General features: G+C 34.6%; 2 protein-coding genes and 1 pseudogene across 2 annotated transcripts; 1 reads left to right on the forward strand and 2 right to left on the reverse strand.

The window, feature by feature from the left end:
* The first annotated feature begins 8,080 nt into the window (after nt 1–8,080).
* On the forward strand, nt 8,081–11,677 carry LOC107897253 (tubby-like F-box protein 7). Its single transcript, XM_016822634.2, has 4 exons — nt 8,081–8,799; nt 9,697–9,784; nt 10,413–10,542; nt 10,915–11,677. The coding sequence occupies exons 1-4, from the start codon at nt 8,404–8,406 to the stop codon at nt 11,486–11,488; spliced, it is 1,188 nt and encodes a 395-aa protein (XP_016678123.2). The 5' UTR covers nt 8,081–8,403; the 3' UTR covers nt 11,489–11,677.
* A 213-nt stretch (nt 11,678–11,890) lies between these two features.
* LOC107897254 (multiprotein-bridging factor 1b) lies at nt 11,891–14,142 on the reverse strand. Its single transcript, XM_016822635.2, has 4 exons — nt 13,755–14,142; nt 13,536–13,619; nt 12,328–12,410; nt 11,891–12,207 (listed from the first exon to the last, which is right to left on the reverse strand). Exons 1-4 carry the CDS (start codon nt 13,894–13,896, stop codon nt 12,088–12,090), a joined length of 429 nt encoding a protein of 142 aa, XP_016678124.1. The 5' UTR covers nt 13,897–14,142; the 3' UTR covers nt 11,891–12,087.
* A 649-nt stretch (nt 14,143–14,791) lies between these two features.
* Nucleotides 14,792–16,469, reverse strand: LOC107895693 (uncharacterized; annotated as a pseudogene).
* Between the last annotated feature and the right edge of the window lie 264 nt (nt 16,470–16,733).

Consider the following 16,733-nt stretch of genomic DNA (forward strand, 5'->3'; position numbering starts at 1 on the left):
AAATCTAAATCTATGATTTTTCGGTAACCAACGACGATGCCCCATATAAGAGAACTTCTTCCCATTGTACAACCATTGCGAGCATGTTTGTGCAGCACAACAAGGACACGCATAACGACCCTTAGTACTCCAACCGGATAAATTGGCATAAGCGGGAAAGTCATTAATGGTCCACATCAAAGCTGCACGTAAATTAAAGTTCTCCTTTCTCAACACATCGTATGTCTCAACACCAGCCCATAATTGTTTTAACTCTTCAATAAGTGGCTGTAAATAAATGTCGATATCATTCTCAGGCCCTTTCTCTCCACGGATAATCATAGATACGATAAGGGAAGATTGCTTCATGCAAATCCACGGAGGCAGATTGTAAAGAACAAGCACTACTGGCCAAGTACTATAGTCAGTGCTCATGATCTTGAAAGGATTAAATCCATCAGATGCTAGCCCAAGCCTCACACTCCTAAGATCGCTTGCAAAGCTTGGAAATTTATTGTCAAATGCTTTCCAAGCTAAAGAATCTGCCGGATGCCTTAGTAATCCATCATCGGTTCGTCCATCATGGTGCCACGTCATTGACTCTGCCGTCTTCGACGACATGAAAAGCCTTTGAAGCCTTGGTATCAACAGAAAATACCGCAAAATCTTAACTGACTTCTTCCTCGACTGTGCATCATTTTCATCGTCGTTCCCATCTTCTGTGTTTCTATTTATCCAACGAGATTGGCCGCTTACATGACAGCACTGTTGGTTTTTCCGATCGCCCCAATACAACATGCAGTCATTTGGGCAACTATGGATTTTGTTGTACCCAATGCCTAAATATTTTATCATTTTCTTGATATCTTTGCATGACTGAGGGATTTTTGCAAACGGAAACATTTGTCTCAAAAACTCTAATAGCATTGTCAACGAGTTTCTGGTCCACCCTCCCAAACACTTTAATTGAAAAAGACGAACACAAAAGGACATTTTTGAAAATTTTGATCCCTCATATAGCTCTTCGTTCATGTTATTAAGTAGCGCGTAGAAATTTGCCGCTTCTCCATTCGGCGCTTCATGACGTACACTACTTCCCTGTTCGGTACAAGCATTTCCACCAATATTACAATCATCAGAGGTCACAAAGTCCGCTGGGAACGACTGCACACCATGATTGTGCATATTAAATGCATCCCGCAACATACCTTCCATGTCATCCCCTCTATCAGACTGATTGTAAGTAGTATCAGGATAGGTTACATCCATCCTTGAAGAGGAAGTACTAGGCGGGCATTCTCCATGAAATAACCATTGTTTATAACCCCGAACAAACCCATCAACAATTAGATGCTCATAAACAACCTCACGATAATGCCAGTTTATGTTGACACAATTTTTACAAGGGCAAAGAATCATGTTCTCTTGGCTTGCATATTGAAATGCAAAATTCAAAAACGTCTGTACTCCATTTCGATAGCCGTTGCTTACCCTTGACAAATTCATCCAAGAACGGTCCATTTCTTAATTCTTGAAGTCTGACATTGACAATAAATTGCACGGGTTTAGGATTTAGGAATAAGTTATTTATTATGTAAGTTATGTAAGTTGTGTAAGTTATGTAAGCTGTGTAAGTTGTGTATTATGAAACTTATGTAAGTTGTGTATTATGTAAGTTATGTCAGTTGTGTATTATGAAACTTATGTAAGTTATGTCTTATGTAAGTTATGTAAATTATGTATTATGTAAGTTATGTCAGTTGTGTATTATGTAAATTATGTATTATGTAAGTTATGTAATTTGTGTATTATGTAACTTATTTAATTTATGTAAGTATGTATTATTATGTAATTTATTATGTAGGATATTATCTAAGTTATGTAAGTTTTTTTTTTGGTGTATCATGTAACTTATTTAATTTATGTACGGTATGTGTTATTATGTAAGTTCTTTATTATGTTTGTTATGTAGTTATGTATTATGTAGGATATATAAGCTTATATATAATTATTTAGAAAACTTAAAAATTTAATACTAATAAATTTAATATTTAAACAATATTTATAATTATTTAGAAAACTTTTAAATTTTATAGGTTATATTAAAGCAATATTTATAATAGTAATATAGATATTAAAACAATATTTATAATTATTTATAAATTTAATAGTAATAAATTTAATACTAATATAGAAACCTTATAAATTTAGAAAACTTATATAGATATTAAAACAATATTTATAATTATTTAGAAAATGTTATCATTACAAAAAATTGAAATATAGGTTATACGTCCATATTAATATATGTAATATATAAAAAGAATTTAAATTTACTGCGTTTTTGGCATGAATGATTTCGTTTTTTGCACGAACGGTCCAAATCATATTCCTTTCAAAGTTGCTGCTGGAAAATATTAACATGCTAAATGGACTATGACAATTATGTGTTCATTTTCTAAGCATTGCAAATTGTTACCAATTAATTAAAATATTTCATTTCAAATATTAAAACTGAATTCATAAATGAATCAGATTACAAACCATAAATGAGTAGTTTATAAACCAAATTCATAGTTTACAAACCACAAACCGAATAGATAGTAATTGGTAACACGAATTCTAGAACACATTGACCCATTTTCAATCGGCTAATTAAATTTTAGGTTTTTTTACTAATGTGTCACTTATATAATCACAAATTGCAATAAGAATTTGCCGGAAAAACAATTTTAACAAACAAACAAAGATGATATATTTTCGGGTTACAATCAGACTAAAAAACAACATGGCCTAATAAATTTCAACTTAAAAATCATCTTCATTACCTGGACATGTTTAAAGCAAAATTATAAATTACGAGAACAGTTATATAATCACCAACCAATATCAAATAAAAAAAAATCTAACAAATACGAGAACACCCAATCTATAAAATACGCAGCATTGATTTAAATACCCAGATGCAATTGCCGATTGCCAAGTTTAAAGCAAAATTAAAAATCCCCTAATCTTCTTGTCTATGAATTCAATAGTTTAACGCAAATCAAATTTTGAACCCCCAAATCAGTAACTTACCCTTGCAGCAGATGAACAACTCCCCAAGCCTTAATCCTCCACTAGAATAGTTGCTCTGTGACCTTGAACAAAATAATCCAAAATATTAATATCGAAAACATGCACCCGATTCAAAAAGGTAACAAATATTGCGGAATAATGGGCTTTAATCCGAAGAAATATAACCTTAATCGAATAGAAGAAACACTGAATAGAAGAAGTAGATGATTGCAAAAGCGGGTTATAGAGCAACCGCTAGAGTGGAGCCGACTGCAATGACAGCGGGTTTTCTGAAAAAACGCCACTAACATAACTCCTTTTGCGGCGTTTTTACTAAAACGCCACTAAAAAATCAGACAAAACGACACAGTTTTACTATCTTTCAATAAATATTTGTGGCGTTTTCACGCAAAACGCCACTACTGGTTAAACTTATTTTCAAATTATTTAAAATAATACTATTTCACTTTTTTCTATTTTTAACATATATTTTCCAATGTTTTTAGCATATCCCTTAAATGTGGAAAAAGAAATTTAAACCCTAAACCATAGGCCCCTAACTTTAACCCGTAACCTTTAAACTTTAAACTCTTAAACCCTAAACTACAAACTTACACTCTAAACCCGTAACCTTACACTCAAAACCATGCATTGTAAGCCTTAAATTATAAACTACAACCCGTTAACCAGAAGCATCAAGCCTTAAAATACTAATTAATCCCAAACCCCAAAACTTAAACCCCAAACTACTAACCATAAACCCAAGACACCAAAACCTACATCATAAACCCTAAACTCAAAACTCTAATATTCACAAAATAATAAACTTTATACAATGATTAACCTTAAAACCCTAAACTATATACGATAAACTTTTTAACTTATAATAATCACTAAACCTTAATCATCAAACTCTCAAACCCTAAACTGAAAATACTAAACCTATATCGTAGACCTTAAACCCTAAACTATAATCTAAAAATACTAAACATTATATAATGAACTTTAATAACCTAAACCTAAACCAAATATGATAAACTAAATATATAATAACCTACATTATATAATACATGGTTAAGACCAAATTACTGTTAACATATTTTGCGGCGCTTTCAGGAAAGCGCCACTAATTTTAGTATACATCACGACAAAAACGTTGCGTTTTGTTTAAGATATTTTGCTTTTTTGCGGCGTTTTAACGTCAGCGCCACTAATTGAAGTATATATCGAGACCAAAACGGTGCATTTTGGTTCAGATATTTTGCGGCGTTTTCCTATAAGCGCCACTAAATGTAACATAGCTTAAGACAAAACACTGCGTTTTGTTAAGATACGTTGCGGCGCTTTGGATCAAGCGCCGCTGAAGCTATTCTTTAACGACGTTTTCTAGTAAGCGCCACTAATATAAGTATACATCAAAATTAAAACTACGCGTTTTAGTTAAGATATTTTTGCGGCGTTTTAACGTCAGCGCCACTAATTGAAGTATACATCGAGACCAAAACGGTGCGTTTTGGTTCAGATATTTTGCGGCGTTTTCCTATAAGCGCCACTAAATGTAACATAGCTTGAGACCAAACACTGCGTTTTGTTAAGATACGTTACGGCGCTAAAGCTATTCTTTAACGGCGTTTTCTAGTAAGCGCCACTAATATAATCAAAATTAAAACTACGCGTTTTAGTTAAGATATTTTTGCGGCGTTTTAACGTCAGCGCCACTAATTGAAGTATACATCGAGACCAAAACGATGCGTTTTGGTTCAGATTTTTGCGGCGTTTTCCTATAAGCGCCACTAAATGTAACATAGCTTAAGACCAAACACTGCGTTTTGTTAAGATACGTTGCCGCGCTTTGGCTCAAGCGCCGCTAAAGCTATTCTTTAACGGCGTTTTCTAGTAAGCGCCAGTAATATAAATATACATCAAAATTAAAACTACGCGTTTTAGTAAAGATATTTTACGGCGCTTTTTACGAAACGCCGCTAATACGGTGCTTTAGCGGCGCATATCACAAAGCGCCACTAAATCTAGGATACATCAACACCAAAAACGATGCGTTTTGGTTAAGATATTTTGCGGCGCATATCGTAAAACGCCGCTAAGACGCTTTCGGGGCCTTTTTTTTAGAAGCGCCACTAATTCTAGGATACATCAACACTAAAAACGATGCGTTTTGGTTAGGAGAAATTACGGCGCGTTGTTGTAAAGCGCCGCTAAGACACTTTAGCGGCGTGTTTTTTGAAGCGCCACTAATTCTTGCATACATAAAGACGAAAACGTTGCGTTTTGGATAGGAAATTTTGCGGCGCGTGGTTGTAAACGCCGCTAATGATGTTCTTTTACGGTGTTTAGTTCACTGCGCCGCTAATACTCGATTTTTAGCGGCATTTGTCATGCAAACGCCACAAAATATGCCGCTAAAAGCATATTTTAGTGTAGTGAAAGTTGTCATGACTTCTACGGAATTAGAATTGGGTTGAGAAAATTATTTAATTGAGAAATTAATTTAGTTAATTAAATTAATCAAATAAATTATATTTATTTTGGGAAATGGGAAACAAATCTTGGGTTTGATTAAATTATAAAGTACTAGGTCAAAAGTATAGAAAATACGTATAAATTGGACCCAATACATGAGAGGCCCAACCCATCTCTCAGTTAAACAGGGAAAGTGTTTTCTATTTAAATCATATTATTTGTTTAAACTTTATTCAAATGGTATTCTCTTATCTCTCTCTATAAATAGATACCTTTGGTATAGGAAAATATGTTTGATTGATACATTATTATTCTACTGAAAAACAGGGTAAATTTATTCCTAAGCATAAATTCTATTTTTCAGAATAACAAACTTTTTCAGTTTATAGAGAGAAATTACTTCCCCATTGAAAGTAATAATTCAATTTCTTGTTCTATGTTTGGTTCGTGTTGCTTAAGTCCACATTCGACGCAATTCAAGAAACGAGGATAGTGGAGAAGATCATTTAGTTGAAAGCTGAGAATGATTCAAATCCGTCTTGCACAAAGCACATGTATATTTCGGTAAAATTTTATTGCTATAAATATCTCAAACCATCTCAGCTTAAAATTTTTTTTAAACTTCTGTTGTTTTAAAAATCATTTTCTTAATTGACTTTTTCAATAGTTTGTGGGTCATGCCGGGTTAGGTATGAGTCATATTTATGTATGATATTAATACACATTAAACTTGTTCAAGTTTGGGCGCCTTGAAATATGAGCCTCAAATTTTCCCAAGTTCATCCATTTTTGTAAATGGCTAACCCAAGCACATTTTAGGTCTGTCCTTCAATTTTTTTAAATATTTGTACTATTTTGAATTATTAAATATTAAATATAAACAACTTAATATTTTTTTATACTTATATTAAATCTTTTATTGAGTTAATGTTGGTGTCACAGGTCAATCGGGCATCGACTTAGTTATGAAATCACTAAATTAGTGTCATATATTCAAATTAAGTATAATTTTATGAGAGCATTTTTGTCTTTTTTTTTTATAATAAGTCAATAAAATTTTGATCACATAAAGATTTGAACCCGAAACATCATGCATAAAAAGCAATTATTTTTACCATTGTAACCAAAGCTTTAATTAATTTTGAGATAATACCACATTCGGCACCTATACTTTCATAAAATGCCTAATATGATACCTATACTTTGAAAATGTATAATGTTGTACTTAAACTATTAATGTGTTATTTATTATAGTATATGTACTTTCATAAAAAAATCTAATGTGGTACATATACTTTGAAAAGGTCAAATGTGATTCTGGAACTACCACATATGTTTTATTATGGTAATGGTATAAACACCGTTAGTAAATTGCTAAACCAACCAATTAAAATTTGATACGCAATTTGTTTTTCAAATCATCAATTCTATATGAATAATATAACATTATGTAAAAAACTAAATAAAATAAATAAATTTATTAAAATAACTAAACATATTGTTAATAATAAAAAGAAGTAAATACTAAATTTATATAAGTAAAAATATCATATTCTCCATGTAAGTAAATGTCCATCTTCTCCAAAGAGTTTTCCATTAAAAATAATATTTTTATTTGATTTGTAAATAATGTATTTTATTATCCATGAAGATAAGTACTTTCCCTATTCTTTCATGTAAGTTTAATATTTAATTTTGTTTTATTTAATTTTCACATAATGTTATATTATCTGTATGAACTTGATGGTTTGAAAAAAAAATTCTACGTGTCAAGCTTCATTTGTTGTTTAACAATTCATTAACAATGTTAACATCATATACCATAAGAAAACACATTAATAATTCTAGTACCACATCCTGAGGCGAATCTAAGGGGGTGGTATGGGCCCCGGTCCCCTTAAAATGGGAAATTATAATTTAGGCCCTCTAAAATTTTTAAATAGTTTAAATTAGTAAAGGTAAAATCACACTTTGGCCTCCCTAAAATTATAAAAATTAAATTAAATTTTTTAAAAATTATAAAGATATAGACTATAAAAAATTAAAATTTTATTCGGCCCCTAAAAGATTATTCTGGCTTCGCTCCTGACCACATAAGATATTTTATGAGAGTACAAGTACCATGATTCGGATACCATATTTAACATTATGTTACATAAATTATTTTCACTCAAATACGGGTATATCATAAACTAATAAAATTATAAATTATTTTATGTGTTATAAATTTAGAAAACGAGTTGGACTCAAACTTATTTATTTTAAATCAACTTAATATTTTTTATTAAAATTTTAGACAAACTTTGAAGGGTTGAACATCACAACTAACAAGCATGCATGTGTATGTTGTCATAAATCATGCCCAGCACTACAACAACTTGTGTTTAAAATTTCATGTCACAACCTATGCTTAGTGGGAAGTCTGGTAACCTGGAAATAAATGAGGGCTTTGGAATTGACAGTTGACACCCAACTACCTTAACCCACCAGCTGATCTCCTGCAGCTCCTGTTTAATTACTACTCATTTTTTTTCTTTATTTCTTATTTTATTTTTAATTAATTTTCAACTGAAAAAAGAGAAACCTACGGTTGAGCGCTTCACAGTGAAGAGAAGGGAGCGAGTCAAAAGTAACCCCAAGGCAACCACATCAAACTCGAATCAGTCACCGCCAATCACATACTGCCACGCCTTGTTTTCTCCCGATCTTATTCGGCCTTCTTTACATTCCCCTCACAGCCCAGTTAATTCGTACAGCCGTTATCAATTTTCCCTCGATTTTTTTTTTTGCTTTTTTACTTTCCATTTCTTCAAACAAAATCCCCCGTCTCTCTCTGAATCTCTCTCCTGAAAAGCAAATTAGGCCAAAAGAAAGCCGTTCTAAGAAACGATGTCGTCTTCGTCGTCGTTCAGGAAGTCCTCGTGCCTTTCACGGAGATTCTCGGGATCGAGATCATTGGCCAAAACGGCAGCGCTAGCAACGGTCTCGCCAACGGTGAACCAGTCGGAGATTTCTTCTTCTTCGTCGTCGTCGTCGCAGCCTACGCCGCTGGCGGAGGCGGAGGCGGAGGCGGAGGAGGAAGGGCAATCGTGGTCGACGATGCTGCCGGAGTTGCTAGGTGAGATCATGGAGCGCGTGGAGGCGAGTGAAGATCGGTGGCCTCAGAGGCAAAACGTCGTCACATGCGCCTGCGTTTGTAAGAAATGGAGAGAAGCTATGAGAGAGATCGTTAGGGCTTCTTCCCCCGGAAGCGGCAAAATCACTTTTCCTTCATGTCTTAAACAGGTAATTTAAAATTTTCTTTTATTCTTTTTCCAATTTTTGTTTTAGTTCTTTTTTAATTGAATTTTATATATAATCTCGTAACATGTTAAAAGTTTAAAATTTAAATTTTATATATTTAAACTTTGTAGCCACTACCTCTCATTAATAAGAATCAAGCATTACAAACTCATGGATATCGCAAGGATACTCCATGTCGAAAGGATAGAGTACACTTTTTGTTTTAAATGTTCAGAATTGGTGAAAATTTTGTTTTCTTTTGCTCATTTGTTTGGATTTTAATATTTGCGGGTGAAGTTTCTTACATTTGGATATTTCTGATTGATGCATTTTGTTCATATAATTTAATTTAGGAATTCATTTTTTTGCTTCTTCTGTGTATTGGGAAATTTCAGGGAAATGTAAGTTACTTTGGGGGGGGAGGGGGGTGTACAAATTTGATACAAATGACATTCCTAACATCTATTGGTGATTGGGAACTAAAATTCGGTGAAATTTTAGTCATGTATTGTCATTTTTTAGCTTTTAACATGATTTGCTTCTAATAGAAAGGAAATTTTCTTTTCTGTTATGAGAAAATTATCCTTTTGAGGGCAAGGATTGTTTTCTGGGCAGTTCAGAATTCTGGGATTGTCACTCCCAATCATGAGAATGTGACTTGTTTTCAATTACACAAATGAAATTTGAAAACAAAACAAATCATTTAGAATTTATCTCCTTGTGATCTTTAAGTGTGTTTCTTCGCTTATTGCTGTTAGTTTGAGCTGTAGTTTTTAGAAATCAAGTTGCTTCGAGGGTGCCGGTAATGGCGCTAAAATGTATTCAGAATTTAGCTCTGTCAGTCGACTAATTTGTTACATCTTTTGTGATTGATGGTTCTTTTCCCTTCTGCTTATGCAGCCTGGTCCAAGTGATTTTCCAAACCATTGTATTATAAAGCGGTGCAAAAAGAACTCAACATTCTACCTTTTTCTTTCTCTTACGCCATGTAAGTGATCTTTTCTTTTTTCTTTCACAAAGAAAATAGGATGGCAACATGTTGATTAATTGGTTTGCTGAATTATTCATACGCCAATAATAAAGTTGAAAAAGAAAAGTGGACTAAAAGTTGAAAGGGGCATAATCTACTTTGCCTAAACTTCTAAATTGACTTTTGACTTTTATCTAGGTAGTGCATTTCTGTCTTCTGACCTTTTACCTTTGCCTAAGTCAGCATGACTTGTTCTTAAACTTGAAAATCTCCAGAAATTTGAACAAAGACCATCCATCTGCTTAATTGTTATTGTTTTATTACTTAGTTTGATATCTGGTGTCTTTTCTTTTTAAAGCTTTACGCCTTACCATAGCTTTGGCCGAACTGAATACGCCAACCTTAAGTCTGCAAGCAATTGTTTTTCCTCAAAAATATTGTTGGCAGTTGAAAAGCTATCTAAGTTTGTTGCCATCTGCATAGAAACTATGGCACATCTTTTCCTTGTGATATTAGTTCTTGAGACCATGTAGAAGGGTTCTATTGTTTTAAGCCAATCTATTTCCTTATTTGTGGTCATCACGCAACTGGATTACGTTAGTGGTTGAAATCTGCCTTATTGAATATTTTTCCTGATTTTTGGCAGCCTTCACCGACAAGGGGAAATTTCTATTGGCAGCAAGAAGATATCGACATGGTGTTCATATTGAGTATATTATATCCCTTGATGCAGATGACTTATCTCAAAGCAGTAATGCCTATGTCGGGAAGTTAAGGTAGGAGACTCGTATGATGTTTTGGTCAGGTATTTTATGTTTTGATCCTTCACTTTCTGGAACTCTGTTGACAGAATCTGCACTTTGAATTTTGGGTATATCTTTTAAGGTTCTTAAGAATACAGCTATTAAGTGTCACCAGAGCAATTTAGAAAATGATCTGAAGAGAGAAGCTGTAGTATTTGGTTTTTAGGTTAGATACAGTCGAATTTGAGAGGGCATGTAGAAGACTGCTTATTTGGTGGGAATAGCAGTCTTATCTTATGATGCGATTACTGTTTCCTTTGTCATGTTATAGTAAAAATAGAATACTTCAGAGTTCCTTTTATAGCTTTTAGCTGACACTCACATGCAAATTTAAAATCTTTGCAGTTCGGATTTTCTAGGCACCAACTTTACGATCTATGATAGTCAACCCCCGCACAGTGGTGCCAAGCCTTCAAGCAGCAGAACAAGTCGCAGATTTGCAAGTAAGCGAATCAGCCCCCAAGTTCCAGCTGGCAATTTTGAGGTGGGAAAAGTGTCTTACAAGTTCAATCTCTTGAAATCAAGAGGTCCAAGGAGGATGGTTTGCTCAGTGAAATGCGCTTTGCCAGAAGAAAGGGCTTACAAGCATTTAGATGACTCCAAAGCGAAAATAGCTGAGGGAGCTGCACCTGGTCTTGCAATTTTGAAGAACAAAGCTCCAAGATGGCATGAACATTTACAGTGCTGGTGTTTGAATTTCCACGGTCGGGTTACAGTTGCATCTGTGAAAAACTTTCAGCTGGCTGCAACTGTAGATCCAAGTCAACCAGGAGGGAAAGGAGATGAAGAAAAGGTTCTCCTCCAGTTTGGTAAAGTTGGGGATGATACATTCACCATGGATTACAGGTCACCCTTGTCCCCCTATCTTGCATTTGCCATCTGCCTTACAAGCTTTGGTACAAAGTTGGCTTGCGAATGAGTTTATTTTGATGCGTTTATATCTATATCAAGTTGTATTACATGTTTAATATAATTATTTCTGCATGATTTCTACTTGCAAAAGGTTTGGACAACCTTTGTTCAGTGATACAAAGCAAATGATGTACATGTTCCCATTGTATCTATATCATTTTCTGAAATTATTGGCTGCAAAACGCATCTTATGTTAGCACTGTGTAGTTTACATAAAGAGCAGTTTATTTTGTCTTGAAATCATCCTACAATATATTTCCATGCATAAAATTCCAATTGCAACAAGTTAAAATGTCATTTGCTGGTGTTTTTAAGTTTGCTGAAATCTTCATCTGTTTATTGTTGGAGTGTTTTAGAAATAATACGAAATTGACCAAAAGCAAACACAAGCAGCACAGAGAATCCCATGTTACAGTCGAGAACACACACAAACTTCATTTCATAAGCAGTGGCAGACAAAGTCATCACACAAAGTCAAAAACAGTGTTCTTACAAGCGACCCATAATAACGGCATAAAACATTCATTTACATCACCAAGTTTTAGGACTCAAGATTCTGGGCGATATTCAAGTTCTGTTTGCTCTTTCTACGAGACTCTCGCTCACTCACTTCTTCCCTCGCAGCTTTGCACCAAGAGCCCTCTCCAGTTTACCAATTATTTGTTGATTAGGGATGGCTTTTCCGGATTCATACTCCTGTATAATCTGGGGCTTCTCATTGATCATCTGTGGGATGACAAAATGACATAGTTAAAGAACTGAAAATATATAAGTCAAGACTCATCATACTCTTTAGTCTTGGGGAATACGCATGAAAATATATACACATGAATACAAGGAGGAGACCTGAGCAAGTTGAGCCTGGGTAAGTTTCTTATCCATTCGAGCTTGCATGATGGCTTTCTTTAGCTCAGTTGGCACTCGGTCATCTGTTCATGAGTTTAAACATCAATGAAAATTTACAATGGAATTATCCTCGAAGACCAAGTACCATACAAGTTGAAAACTGGTGAAATCATAAGCAGTAAGAGCTGCAGGTAGGATTATTATACATCAAAGATATAAGTTTTCCAAATGATCGAAAACCAGGTTTGGGGGTATATCATAATAGCCAATTATGTAAACATAAATGCATCTTGCTTGATATGGAAGAGATCACCAAATTGTGTAATCAGGTAAACCAAGGTTGCTGTAAAGGAGAATTACAAAAGCAATATGTAGATACAATCATAGAAACCACAATTGATCTTCCATGGTAAAGGAGAGCATAGGTTATTCAACTTGCAAATGACCAAAAAAATCCAACACTTGTCACAGAAGAGATGACTGAAATGTGTAATCAGGTAAACCAAGGTTTCCATACAGGCAAATTACAAAAACAATACTAAGCATAATTGATCTACCATAGTAAGGGAGATATGGTGCATAGGTGATTCAACTTCCATATGACAAAAACAATCCAACATGCTCTGACGTTGTTTGATACAAAGGACATATTAGAGAGAGGACCATTCTCAGGGATGATGAAAGGGAGAATATGTATGTACAAGCAAAGCCATTTCTTTAGTTACTATACCAGCCCAATGCCATCCATTTTTAAACAGAAAAGAAAAAAATTGAAAAGTGGAAGTCATCCAGTCGTTCTAACAGTATACATAGGTGCATATGAACTTGTATAACCTCCTAACCCCACAAAGAAAGAATAAATCAAAACACACACAGACAAACCTAAGCAATAAAAATAAACTCATACAACCCCCTCAATTCATATTGCAAAACCATTTGTTAAATCCCTTAGGCCGAAAAATTAATGCAAAAACTACTAGTCATACAGTATTACACAATCTAAAACCAGCTTTAAATCAACAATCAGTTCGCACCAGAAGCATGCATATCATCAAAATCAATCCCAACATATAAATTCCCAGAAAATGACAGTATTACTTCTATACATAAATTTCTTACAAATACTTTCATTCTAAACTGTTTTTCTCTTTTGAGCAATAAATTGGGAATTTTAATCAAACATAAAAAAAGGATAAAACATTTCTTACGAGCAAGATTCTCAGTGTCTTCATCGAGCTTCCTTGTGTTCAAAGAAGTACTACTTGAAGCCGCCCTATTCGTCCCAGCATTTGCTGCAAATTCGCATTTACAAAAATAAGTATTTTTTCATTATCCTTTCATTTCACACACAAGAAAACCCTAATTGAAGAAATCGTCATTATATGACTAAATCTGTGGTGTTTTTCAAAAGAAAAAGAGGGTGGTACATTTTTTGATGGACTCGATCTCGGCACCGGCACGGCGGGCGGCGTTAACGACTTTCTCATCCTTCTTGGCGGCGGCGGTAGGGGCTTTTTTACGAATAACGACGGGCTCCCAATCTTGAGTCAAAGGTCCGATTCCGGCCATTAGTTTAATCTACTCTTGACTTTTGGGTATTTGGATGAACGAGAGAACAGATATTTTTGAGATGTTGGTAATAATAAATGGATTGATGAAAGCGAAGGGTTTGCTCAGCATTTATAGTAAGGGATGACGTGGCAGTAAAATCCCTAATAGTAGACGGGTTGGGTTGGGCGTCTAATTTCGACAATGCCCGTAATCCAACCTACACTCATTTACGAGACTTTCCAACTCAGCCTTCACCTTCTACACTTTTTTTTTTCAAAAATACTTCTACTTATATCTATATTTGAATTTGAGATATAAAAATATGATAGTGTTAATTGAATTGGATTCAATCGGTTGGTCGAATCAATTGGACTGAAAATTAGTCGAAAGATCGGTTTAAAAAGTTGACTTTAAATTAGTTAGATCAAAAATCAGTACCAACTAGTGGTTGAATCGATTGAACCGACTAAAAATTAATTGAATCGACAGTTGAATCTTTTAAACCAAGATTTTTATTTTTTTTTGAATTCTTTAATTAAACCGATTGAATTAAACAAATCGATAAATCGATAGTCTAATCGGGTCAACCACTGATTCAGTTTAAAAAACATTAATGATACCTCAATATGAAAAAAAGGAATTAAGAGATTTTCCATTCATCATTTAGGACTTCATTTTTTAAAATATTTTAGCTTGACAATTGTTACACATTGGAAAATAGGATATAGCAAAATAATCTTTTAAATATATATTATAAGGACATTTAAAATATAAATACAAATTTATATTCAAGACATCACAATTGTTAAATTATTATAGCACAAATTCTGAAAAATTATAAAATAGAATCAAACATTCACAACACAACCGAAATAAGAACCGGTATAAAATTTCGTAGACTAAAACTCACCCATAGTGAGACTCAAAGAGGATCTCGAACTTAGATACTTAAGGTTCATTTACAAATTTATAATAAAAAAATAAATATAAAAGATTGAATACATATTTATTTCTACACTCGTCATTAGTAAAATTCACATTATTTACAATAATGTTCAAATTATCCCCTTGGCCTGGAGGAGGAGGAGGAGCTGTCAGCTTGCATTGCTAACTGTTCGTTGTAGAACTCCGTAGTTACCTCAACACTTCGTTTCACAAGCTTTTCCATCCTATCGGAGCTACTTAATGCCTTTTGAAACTCTTCCTGCCAATAGTTTTCATCCTCTTCTTCTTCTTCGGTCCCTAATTCTTCATTATCTTCAATGTCCAAAACTACATTATCTTGATCCTCTGCTTCCTCTCCATCATCATCATCATCATCATCATCACGACCACCATAATCATCCTCAACCCAATCTGTGAACTGCATCTCACCCGACTCTCGATGTTACCAACATCCTCATCATCATCTGGGGCATCACAGCCGAGTTCCATCTCCTCCAACTTAGCCTTCCATTCCTTTGTATAAGGATGCAAAAGAGGCAAAGGATGATTCCCTAATAAAAACCCCAAACACCTAGACTTCCCTTCTTCACTCAACTTTTCAAACCCTTTCACCACATCATCCACAAACGACTTTTGATTCACCTTCACAATCTTACACAATCCTTCAAAATAACTACACATTTCCACACTCCCATACTCTTTTTAACCTCAAACAAAAAATCCCTTTCTGTTTTCGAATCGAGAAACGGTATCAATGCATTAAAGAACTCATCTTGACCCTCAAATCTACACTGATACACAGGCTTCTTAACATAAATGATATCTGGTCTCATCCAAGCTGCACATTGTGTAATCAACGATCTAGCTTTGTTTCCTAATCTTCCCATCAAACTCCATTTATCTAACCTCTCAGTTTTCTTAGCTTCAAGGAATACTTCACTAACCAAAGTCCATTGTTCCCAAGGCAATTCATTGATCCTCCATTTTGGGTGCCTAACAAATACCCAGCAATACCTAAAACCAACATTTCTATCCATCATTTCCGGTCTTTTACCAAACTCTGAAGCCATCTCGAACTGTTCTATCTTCTCCCATTCTTCATGGTTCTTCACTTCCCCTATCATTGTGACCCTTTCATCCCAGAACCACCCTCGAATTGGTTCCCCAACAACAACCCCACGCCATGAGTAGGGAACAAATTCACCATACTTGTATTAATCAAAAGGGTGTTTCAAATTCTGGTCGTCTTTTTCCATGAACCGGACCATCCGGTCATAACCGAGCCCGATTGCTTCCAACTCTTCTTCGGTGAAGTTATCGGCATGGATGCTTTTTCCCAGGTATTTCAACCGGTTGAAGAGTTGTTTGGCTCGGTTCTTCTGTTTCCGACGCGTGTTTTGCCCCGCCACGCGCCTTATCTCTGAATTTCCTTCGAGTCGACCCGAAGATTGGCCTCCCGGTTTCTTCTTGCTCCGGCCGGAAAATGCACGGATGTCTCGATGGTGAACTGAAAGGATGGGAGGATATTGGCACAAAAATGGGCGGTTCTGGCGGGGAAATGAAGCGAAGAGGCAAGGTTTAGGGGAAGGAAAGAGAAGGAAGGGAGGGTTTAGGGTTTTAGAGAAGGAGAGATTCTGAGTCTGCATTTTGTGCTGCGAAAATCAAAGAAAAACTTCGAATTATTTTTGAGCTAATAAGCCAAAACGCTGCGTTTTAGGGAGGGAAATTCAGTTTGTTTTCGTTCATGGAGACAAGGAATTTCTTTGAGATGATTTTAAGGCCCATTTAGCTTTTTCTTTCTCGGCCCAATAACAAAAGAAAACCCGATTTGTTTTTATGAATATATATAAATTGGCATTTAAATTATTTCCATTTCTTATTTTGGTATTTAAAATTCTCTTTACTTCAAC

This window comes from Gossypium hirsutum, chromosome D05, assembly GCF_007990345.1.
Source record: "Gossypium hirsutum isolate 1008001.06 chromosome D05, Gossypium_hirsutum_v2.1, whole genome shotgun sequence".
Taxonomy (NCBI): Eukaryota; Viridiplantae; Streptophyta; class Magnoliopsida; order Malvales; family Malvaceae; genus Gossypium; species Gossypium hirsutum.